This window comes from Malus domestica, chromosome 10, assembly GCF_042453785.1.
Source record: "Malus domestica chromosome 10, GDT2T_hap1".
NCBI lineage: Eukaryota > Viridiplantae > Streptophyta > Magnoliopsida > Rosales > Rosaceae > Malus > Malus domestica.
Genome location: NC_091670.1, coordinates 4,914,413 through 4,925,339, shown reverse-complemented (window position 1 = coordinate 4,925,339; position 10,927 = coordinate 4,914,413). Strand labels below are relative to the sequence as shown.

The 10,927-nt window shown below is 37.6% G+C and overlaps 1 protein-coding gene across 2 annotated transcripts; it reads left to right on the top strand.

The window, feature by feature from the left end:
- The first annotated feature begins 368 nt into the window (after positions 1-368).
- Positions 369-10,495, top strand: LOC103417012 (disease resistance-like protein DSC1). 2 transcript variants are annotated; one of them, XM_029109412.2, is made up of 9 exons: positions 369-1,124; positions 2,633-3,728; positions 4,207-4,485; positions 4,602-5,429; positions 5,550-6,046; positions 6,447-7,509; positions 8,112-8,390; positions 8,509-9,456; positions 9,731-10,495. In XM_029109412.2, exons 1-9 carry the CDS (start codon positions 637-639, stop codon positions 10,376-10,378), a joined length of 6,126 nt encoding a protein of 2,041 aa, XP_028965245.2. In that variant the 5' UTR covers positions 369-636; the 3' UTR covers positions 10,379-10,495. The 2 variants fall into 2 exon arrangements, with proteins under 2 accessions (XP_028965245.2, XP_070663017.1); XM_070806916.1 differs by having other exon boundaries at positions 9,583-10,001.
- The last annotated feature ends 432 nt before the right edge of the window (positions 10,496-10,927 follow it).

The following is a 10,927-nucleotide window of genomic DNA, read 5'->3' as shown; positions in this document are numbered from 1 at the left end:
AGGGAGAGAGAGAGAGAGCTTGAGATATGGGAGGGAAGGAACACGAGGAAATGGGGTGTCACGGGAGGGAAGAAGCCAACGTGCTGGTTCACAAACCCAACACAGGAGCATTTCTTATGTAGTTTTTTTCTTAAAAAAAATATATAAAAATAAATTATTATTAGCTGATGATTTCACAACATTCTATTAATTTACAAACCCAGAACACACATAGGAACATGTCAGCCTTCCTTGACTATTACTGTTGCCAGAATTCGAAACGCAACTTGTATCCACACAACAAAATATTCATAATATAAAGTACTAAACCGAATAACGATTGAGACAAGTGGTTGATTTAGCACCCGTTCACAATTGTCGCATCTTTTCTTCCTTTTGTCTTGGCCCTTGGGTGGCAGATGTTATTTTATTTTTCTATAGGAAGGACAGCTGTTATTTTGTCTTTAACAAACGTATGGTAAAAGAAAACATTATCTTCCTTGCTGAGCTTTTTGATACCGTTGGATGAAAAAGAAAAATGGGTGGGTGGACCGATTGCAATTGACTCGGTTCTTCCCAGTTCACCCTTTTCTTTACGGTTGTCTGTAGATCTCAAATTTGATCTGTGCTGCCAAGAAATCCCTGGAGTAACAATTGATGGCTTCATCCTCCAAAGACGATAGCAAGTACGACGTGTACTTGAGTTCTGGAGGTGAAGACACACGCAGGACCTTCACGGACCACCTCTACTGTTCATTAAAAGACCACCGAGTCAACGTATTCATGTACGGAGACGAGTACGATGACAAACTAGAAGAAAGTAATGGAGCTATACCAGAACATCTGATTCAAGCAATCGAAAGGTCTAAGGTTGCCGTCGTCGTCTTCTCAAGAGGGTATCCGGAGTCCTTGTGGTGTCTCAAGGAGCTGGTGAAGATCATGGAGTGCAGGGAAACACTGGGTCAAATGTTTTTTCCAATTTTCTTTGATGTTGATCCCTCAGATGTCCGGAAACAGAGTGGTAGTTTTGCGCAAGCGTTTCAGAAATACGAACAGAAAATTAACGAAGACAAGGTATGTCTCTGGAGAAAGGCTCTTTGGGAAGCTGGAGTTTTGGCCGGATTAAATTTTAGGGAGACTGACGGGTAATTATTTTTCTTATTTCCCTTTTATTTTCTTTACTTTGTGCGCTTTAAATTTCCCGTCCATTTTATTTATCTCTTTGTATATAATGATTAAATCAGGCTTATAAGCTTTAAAGTTGGTTTGGTAACCATTTAGTTTTTAATTTTCTGTTTTAGTTTTTAATTTTTACTTTCAGTTTTGAGTTTATATAAAAATAAAAAAATAAAAACTGAAAAACAAAAGGGGAAGTTTTTCGTTTTGGTTTTAGTTTTTACAATTTGGCATTCAGTTTTTATTTTTTGCTTTCAGTTCTCATTTTTCTGAAAATTGAAAGTTGTTAACAAATAAGATTTGGGAAATTTTATTTGAACCCATCTAACCTCTTACTACATCCAACTTAAATTCTAAAACAAGATGAAACTAAGAATAAAACTAAAATCTATCCATAAACCCGTACTCAATAATCAAGTTCTACCATCACACAATCTTTATCCTACATTCATTCTGACTAAATTCCTAAGAGCTGCCACAAAGCCCTACGATCACCTAATAATCAAATCTGGTTGCTTTTCATTTCCTCTCTAGCTTCATGTTAACTCGATTGGCAAGAGCAATAATTACAAACAATATCATCACCAGAAACAAAAAAGTCAGAAAGCTTTCAACACAACGAAATGTTTTCCATGTCATTACGAGTGCATGTCTAAAGTGTGAGTTCTCTTCTCGTTATTTGTTCAGTTCTGCTTCCAATTGAACTATGTATGCCTGTAAAAGCATATATCGCTCAAATGAAAATTACTGCCATGATCCTTCAAGACAACGTGATGAGAAGTTCTACTGAAATTTACTTTCACTAAGGTGTCCACATAATTTTACATGATTCAAATTCCAAAAGTACTATTTCATCTGCTTGCCTAGCAACTACTGAACTGTGTAATCTTGAATTGCAAATTCATCACTTAGTTCCACGAATCACATTCAGGCTAGCTACTTGGACTATATTAAGAGGTTGGCGAAGATCATTTCCTAACAATCTTGCACTCCAAACCGACGTCGCAAAAGTTTAAAAAACAAATTGATGCTGTTGATCAATTCATCTATAACAATTGGTTGCCATGACAAAATCTTAATTCTTCGTTCACTCATTTAGGATTTATTTTCTAAATGGGTGTAAAGATGAATTTTTTTATATTGAATTGAGTTTGTAAAGGTAGTTTAGATAGTAAATTTGGGTTTAAAGAGAGATTGATTCTTTAATTAAAAATAATTTGGGTGTAAAGAGTAAGATGGGTGTAGAAAGAGGTTGTATGGATTCAAATAAAATTTCCCATAAGATTTTAGTTTTCAAAAAAGTGAAAACCGAATAAGTTTTCACTTTTGCTTTGTTGAATTTTAACTTCCAAGATTTCAGTTTAAGAAATTGTAAGGGTATCTGGAGAGTTTGACTCGTCATTTTCTGAAAGATTGATGTAATCTTGAAGTTGCATAATAAATTTTCACTCTTGCTTTGTTGAATTTTAACAACCAGGCATGAAGGAAACTTTATCAGGAACGTTATTTCTCAGATCACTGGAAAACAGAGCATCACCACAAGCTTAGAGGTACCCACCAACCTAGTTGGAATAGATTCTCGTGTGCGGGAAATTAGTAAGCATTTAAATGTTGAAGGATCAAATGATATTCGCACAATTGGAGTTTTGGGTATGTGCGGACTGGGTAAGACAACGGTTGCAAAAGCCATTTTCAACAAACATCATCATAATTTTGACGGTGCAAGTTTCCTTCAAAAGGTGAGGGAAAAGAAACTGGTTGATTTGCAAGAACAACTTCTTTCTGATATCTTGAAACCGGCCTACAAAGTGGTAAGTTGTATCGATGAAGGGACCAAGGAGATAGAACAAAGGTTAGGCAACAGAAGGGTACTTGTCGTAATTGATGATTTAGACAGCGTTGAACAGATAGATGCTTTGGCTATAAAACCTGACTCCTTTGGTCCAGGGAGCAGAATCATTATAACTTCAAGAAACGAACATTTGCTAAGGATACTTAATGTGTATAAGATATGTCCTCTGCCAGCAATGAATGAAAGAGAAGCTCTTGAGCTACTTAGTTTGCATGCCTTTAGAAAGAATTATCCTCATGAAGAGTATGTTGAGCTCTCAAGAAAGGCTGTTGGCTACTGTGGAGGTTTGCCACTTGCACTTGAAGTCTTAGGTTCTTATCTATGTTCAAAAAGCACAAGTGAATGGGAGACTGTACTTGATAAATGGAAAAGATCACAGCCTTATTGGGAAATTCACAAAAGACTTGAAATAAGCTATGATGGGCTAACTGATGATGACGTGAAGGCTATATTCCTAGACATCTCTTGTTTCTTTGCTGGAATGAACAAGGACTATGTCATGACAGTACTGGATGGCTGTCAGTTTTATCCAGAAATAGGGATTCGAGAACTCCAAGATCAATGCCTTGTAACTGTTGATAAAGAAGGCAATCTCATGATGCATGATTTGATTCAAGGCATGGGCAGAGAAATCGTGCGTGCAGAATCGCCTGACAATCCTGGAGAACGTAGTAGATTGTGGCATAATGAAGATATAACAGACGTATTGACGAAGCAATCTGTGAGTACTTTTGCAATTAAATTTGATGTTAAATGCATGTACCAATGTAGCAGAGAAGGGAACCTGTAAGAGACAAAAAAGGAGCCTTTTGTATTGAATCATCTCAAATTAAATAACAGAATCACACATGTCCTGCTCTCGTTAAGTACAATTTGTTAATTATGATACCCGTAACAGAAGCTTGCTAAAGATACCTAATTAATGTAGACAGATGTAAAGTACAACTCTATGGTTATAATCCAGACATATAAGCACATTATAGTAGATATATAATAAAAGTTGCCTATGAGACGTCCCATGTTCTATATTGTCTAATTGTCTACCTCTCATGTGGTTCATCCATCCAATTCAAGGCTTTGTGGTTCTGATGTATGGTTTAATCACCTTTTCACTTGCCTATAACCCTTTTCTTAGTTCGTCTGTAGTTGTTGTTGTTGTTGTTTGTTTGTTTTAAATTTTTAACTATTTTTTGTAATAGGGAACGGAAGACGTTGAAGGACTCGCTTTAGATATGCAAGAGTCTGACGAGTGTAGCTTCAGTTCAGAATTATTTAGAAACATGCAGAGTCTGAGATTGCTCAAACTCAATAACATAAAGCTCACTGGAAGTTACGACAATCTTTCCAAAGAGTTAAGATGGTTGTGTTGGCATGGATTTCCTCTGGAGGTCATACCAAAAGATTTTGATCAACCAAACCTAGTTGCTATTGACCTGAGCTATAGCAAACTCATACGAGTTTGGGAGGATTCCGATTTGGTATGATATGGCCTCAACCAAATTGTTAATTCTTTCTTCCAGGTTTTATAAACACCAACTTCATGCTTTCTCTCTTCCATTTGTATTTATTTTAGTTTTTCCTTTTGTCTTAACAGTTGCTCGAGAAGTTGAAGCTTCTTAATCTCAGTCATTCCCCTAACCTGGCACAAACACCAGACTTCTCAAGACTCCCAAATCTCGAGGAAGTGATATTGAATGATTGTGAGAGTTTGTCCGAGGTTCACTCATCCATTGGGAATCTTGAAAGACTTACTTTGGTTAATCTTGACGGCTGCAAAAATCTCAAGGATCTCCCATTGAATTTCTTTAATTCCAAGTCTATTGAAACTCTTCTTCTTAACGGCTGTTCAAGATTTGAAAACTTGGCTGAAGGCTTGGGAAAGAGTTACCAGAAGACAGCAGATGGCACACCCATAAGACAAATACTAAGGCTGAGTTTTTCATCTCAATATGTTTTGAAAGAGTCACCATCAACTAGTCTTTTGCCCCCTTCTTTACATGGCATAAACTATTTACGGAAATTAGATCTCGGATGCTGCACTTTGACTGATGACAAAATCCCGAAAGATCTTGGGAGTCTAATTTCTTTAGAAGACTTAGATCTTCGAAAAAATAGTTTTTGTAGCTTACCAAGCCTCAGTGGTCTTTCTAAGCTTGAAACATTGTGTTTAGATGATTGCACAAACCTACATGCAATCCCAAATTTACCAACAAATTTGAAAGTGTTGCGAGCGGGTTTGTGCACTGCACTAGAAACAATGCCAGATTTTTCAGAATTGTTGAGTATGAGAGAGCTGTATCTAAGTCATTCATGCAAACTCACAGACATTCCGGGCTTGGATAAGTCATTAAACTCGATGACAAGAATTCATATGGAAGGGTGCATCAATCTCACTGCTGATTTTAGGAACAACATCCTACAGGTCTCTCTTTCTTTCTAGCCTGTTTTCTCTCTTTCTACTACACACACAGAAGCACATATATATGACACATGCATGCATAACAATGTATTGTTGTTACAAATCTGGCTCTACATGGTACAGGGATGGACTTCTTGCGGATATGGTGGCATTTTTTTCAATGGAAATTATCTTCCTGACTGGTTTGATTTTGTCAAGGGTGATCTGGTCAGCTTTCACGTACCTCCAATTGTTGGTCGCAGTTTTAGCGGGTTGACTTTGTGCTGCATATACTCTTCAAAGGAACAACGTGAAGGTCCTCTCGGCATTATCATTAGCAATAAAACCAAGTGTACTGCTGTGCTCGCCCGGATAACATATGCCTCAGTACCAACTTCCTGTACGCTTGATGACCATTATCTTTGGCAGGGACATATATCGAATTATGTGCTCAGTTTGCAAGGGGGGGACAAGGTTGATATATTTGTAAAGCCTGTTGAACCTGCAGATGCTTCTGTGAGTGTGAAGGAAATAGGGGTTAATCTAGTATGGGACAACTTTATGAAGGAAAATATGCATGATTCAGACTTGCTTCTATATGATTTTGGCCAACATCCGGATTGGTTATTGGGTGCTCATGGGTACTTTCTTATTTCTTTTTTCCTTTCCTATATTTTGTATTTTTTGTAATTTGCCATTCCTTCTAACAAAAGTTATTAATTGGCTACATAATGTATTGGTCTATTGAACTCTCATATTTATCAAATGTCAAGAAACAATGAAATTATCATAACTACGCCTTGGAGTAATTGATTTTACACATTGCAATGTAGAGCTTCCAGACTCTTCCATGAGAAATCTGTGTCATGTGTGGTTTAATGCTTTAATGATTTTCGAAGATTTTGATTCATCACTGGGCTTTCAAATCTTCCACTCCCAAGCTCTCTAGTCATAATGGGCAAGATATTAGTTCAATTTAATTGTGCCGTTTATTAGTAAATCTTACTTTTGCTTAATTTTGAATTGAATTTTACCTATCAGGTATGAAGGAATCAGTAGAGAACTGAAGAGCAATTATTTGGACGTAGCCAGACACCCAGTTGGAATAGATTCTCGTGTGCAAGAAATCAGTAATTATTTAGATGTTGTAGGATCAAATGATGTCCGTGTCATTGGAATCTGGGGCATGGGCGGACTGGGTAAAACAACGGTTGCAAAAGCCGTTTTCAACAAACATCATGGTAGTTTTGATGGTGCAAGCTTTCTTCCAAATGTGAGAAAAGAGAAGAAACTGGTTCATTCACAGAACAAACTACTTTCTGATATCTTGGGATCGGGAAACATGAAGGTTAGTAGCGACGATGAAGGGACCAAGGAGATTAAAAGAAGACTTGGCAACAAAAGAGTGCTTGTCATAGTAGATGATGTAGACAGCCATGTACAGTTAAATGCATTGGGTATAAGTGGTAACTCATTTGGTCGAGGAAGTAGAATTATCATAACAACAAGAGATCAACATTTGCTAAGGATGTTTAATGTGGATGCGATATGTCCTGTGCAAGGACTGAATGACGAAGAAGCTCTTGAGCTGCTTAGTTGGTATGCCTTTGGTAAGAGTTATCCTAATGAAGAGTATGTTGAGCTCTCAAGAAAAGCTCTTGGCGACTGTGGAGGAGTAGCACTAGCACTACAAGTCTTAGGTTCTTATCTGTGTACAAGAAGTAAAAATGAATGGGAAACTGAACTGGATAAATGGAAAAGACATCGTCCTAGGGAGATTCATAGAAGACTTAAAATAAGCTATGATGGGCTAAATGATCGCCTGAAGGATGTATTCCTGGATATAGGCTGTTTCTTTATTGGAATGAACGAGAACTATGTCGAGACAATATTGGATGACCGTGGCTTATATCCAGTGGGAGGAATTCGAGAACTCCAAGATAAATGCCTTGTAACTGTTGATACAAAGGGCGATCTGATGATGCATAACTTGATTCGAGACATGGCCAGAGAAATCGTATATGCACAATCCCCTGACCATCCTGGAAAACGTAGTAGATTGTGGCACCATGCGGATGTAAAGGACGTTTTGGGGGAAAAATCTGTAAGTACTTCGGCAATCAAATCTTATGTTAAATATGAACTTCTTTAAGGGATAAGTATATGCCACCTATATTATTTCAATAATTAATTTTTAAAATTAAAAACCCCAAACCCACGCAGTAGATGGAGAAATTTTTTATTGTAACCGGAACACGAGTGGTACACCACATAATTTTATACAAGTGGTGGAAAATTATATTTTTTAAGTTATTAACTTTTAAGCACACATATCTCACTATTTGTATAGTAACACATGATGTACCATCCCGTGTGTCCGTCACACTGGAAAATCTCTCCAGTAAATGCTGAAGCAGTTAGCCTCACCCCTCCAACCCTCCACCCATATTTTTCCTTTTTTAAATTCAAAAATAGAAGTCCAAAACAATTTAAAGGCACACGCGTGTGCCAAGGGTTTAGTAATACGTAAAGTAACACCGTGTAACCGATGCCGACTAAGATACCTAATTAATATGGTAAAATGTAAATCACAACTGAATTCTAGTTCATGCATCCAATTCATGGCTTTCTTCATGTGAATAAATTCTCTTTTCACGCCAAAATAAATTTTGTCTTACTTTGTTCCTTTTTCTTTTCCTTGAATAGGGAACGGAAGACGTTGAAGGACTCGCTTTAGATATGCAAGAGTCTGATGAGTGTAGCTTCAGTACAGAAGCATTTAGAAAGATGCAGAGTCTGAGATTGCTCAAACTCAATAACATAAAGCTCACTGGAAGTTACCAAAATCTTTCCAAAGAGTTAAGATGGTTGTGTTGGCATGGATTTCCTCTGGAGGTCATACCTGAAGATTTCGATCAGCCAAACCTAGTTGCTGTTGACCTGAGCTATAGCAAACTCATACGAGTTTGGGAGGATACTGACGTGGTATGATATGATCTCAAAACAAATTATTAATTATTTTCTTCAGCTTCTGTGAATACCAATATCTTGCTTTCTCTCTTCTGTTTGAATTTTTATTTTGTTATCTGTTTTTTCCTAGCAGCTGCTCAAGAATCTGAAAATCATCAATCTCAGTCATTCCCATTACCTAACAGAATCACCAGATCTTTCCAAAGTCCCAAATCTTGAAAAACTGATATTGGTAAAGTGTGTAAGATTGTCTAAGATTCACCCATCCATTGGGCATCTTGAAAGACTTTCGTTGGTAAATCTTGAAGACTGCGAAACGCTTCAGTATTTTCCAGGGGATTTCTGTAAGTCAAAATCAGTTGAGACTCTTATTCTTAAAGGCTGTACAGGATTAACAGAACTGAAGGACAAGGGGGAGATGGTATCATCGACAACACTGCAAGCAAGCCATACAATGACAAGGAAATTACCATCCTTGATAGCAGGATTGAAGAACCTGGGAGCAAAACTGAAGGACAAGTGGAAGATGGTATCATCGCAAAGACTTCAAGTAAGCCATACAATGACAACACTTCAAGCAAGCCATACAATGACAAGGGAATTACCATCTTCAATAGTAGGATTGAAGAACCTGATATCTTTGCCCCCTTCGTTGCACTGCTTAAACTCTCTGACATATTTAGGTCTTGGAAACTGCGGTTTAATTGATGATGCAATCCCTAAGGATCTTGGGAGTCTATTTTCTTTAGAAATATTGGACCTTGCTGGCAATTTGTTTTATAGCCTACCGAGCCTCAGTCAACTCTCCAAGCTTAAAATGTTAGATTTGAGTTGTTGCATAGATCTTCATGAAATCCCAGATTTACCAACAAATTTGGAAATCTTGAGAGCGAATGAGTGCATTGCACTTGAAAAAATGCCAACTTTTTCGGAAATGTCGAGTATGGTAGAACTGCATCTAAATCGCTCTCCCGAACTCGTTGAGATTCTAGGCTTGCATAAGTGGTTAAACACTATGAGAAGGATTCATATGGAAGGCTGCACCAATCTCACTGCTGCTTTTAGGAAGAACATCATACAGGTCTCTCTCTCTCTCTCACTCTCTCTCTCACGCACACACAAATATGCACACATACACGCGTAAGACATGCATGTACAAGAATATATTACTTATGCATAAGAATGACGTGTACATGCTGAGTTTTAGGAAGAACATCCTACAGATCTCTCTCTGAGAGCTGTATTCTCTTGCTCTTTCTATCACACGCCCACAGAGGCACTGTACATGACACACGCATGCATAATTAAGACTATTGCTTCTACAAATTAATCTGGCTTTACATGGTATGCTCTAGGGATGGACTTCTTGCGGAGATGGTGGCATTTTTCTCAATGGAGTTTATGATATTCCAGAGTGGTTCCAGTTTGTTGGTATTCATGAGTCCAATGATGTTCATTTTAAAGTGCCTCAAATTATTGATCGTAATGTTAGAGGATTGACTCTGTGCTGTGTTTTCAAGAGAGATTGTCCTGGATTTACTGTTACAAATATTACCAAGGGTAAGGCTTTGCAGATCCCGGGAGAATCTACACCCAGTTTCGCTAAGAGTGTACTCCGTTTGCAAAGTGTATTATCAAATGATGTACTCCATTTGCAAAGTGGGGACGAAGTCTCGATTTCTGAAGTTACAGATGATCATGGGAGAGGGAGAGGGAGAGTGATGAAAACAGGAGTTAATCTAGTCTGGCATGATGGTGATGGCGGTGATTGTGATGGTGATGGTGATGGCATTCACGAGATTGGTGCCGTACCAAGCGATGGTGATGGCATTCACGAGATTGGTGCCGTACCAAGCGATGGTGATGGCGGTGACGCATGCTCTATCATTCACGAGATTGTTGCCGTACCAAGCGATGGTGAGTACCAATCTAAAAGGCCATCGAGGCGAGGCGTTTCATGGAGAGCATGCTTAGGTGGAAGCCTTGGAGACTATGTCATATAGTCTTAGAAAGTTGTAATTATTTATTTTATAGTAAGCATTTATAGAGAACTTCAAGAGAAATAAAGATCGAGTCGCAATCAAAGAGAATTTAAAAAGAAATAAAGACAGTTACAATTATTGAGAATTCAAAAAAAAAAAAAAAGATTGAGTGGAGCAATTATATGAATTTTAAAATGAATAAGGGCTGAGTGGGCAATATTATAGAGAATTTAAAGGAAAATAAAGGCGGAGTGAGTGGAGAAGTTATAGGGAATTTCAAGAGAAATAAATCTTTGTTAATCAAAATGCTAGGTGACGGAATTTGAATGGATAACAATTAAAAAAAAGTAAGAGTTCTATCTCTTTCTTCTTCGTTGAAACTAGAAGAAAAGAGTTAGAGAAATAAATCTTTGTTAATCAAAATGCTAGGTGGCAGAATCTGAATGGGCAACAAAAAAGAAAGAAAGAAAGGAGTTCGAATTAGAGAGAAACTTTTTCTTTCTTCTTTGTTGAAACTAGAACGGCTTCTTTGCATTTCAGAATCAGACCTGGGTTTTGAACGTAAAAAAA

What these genes read in the sequence shown, in the direction of transcription:
- LOC103417012 (XM_029109412.2), top strand. Translation starts at nt 637, where the DNA reads ATGGCTTCATCCTCCAAAGACGATAGCAAGTACGACGTGTACTTGAGT. An exon ending in ACGTATTGACGAAGCAATCT is followed by an intron (nt 3,729 to 4,206) that starts GTGAGTACTTTT and finishes TTTTTGTAATAG; the next exon opens with GGAACGGAAGACGTTGAAGG. An exon ending in TTAGGAACAACATCCTACAG is followed by an intron (nt 5,430 to 5,549) that starts GTCTCTCTTTCT and finishes TACATGGTACAG; the next exon opens with GGATGGACTTCTTGCGGATA.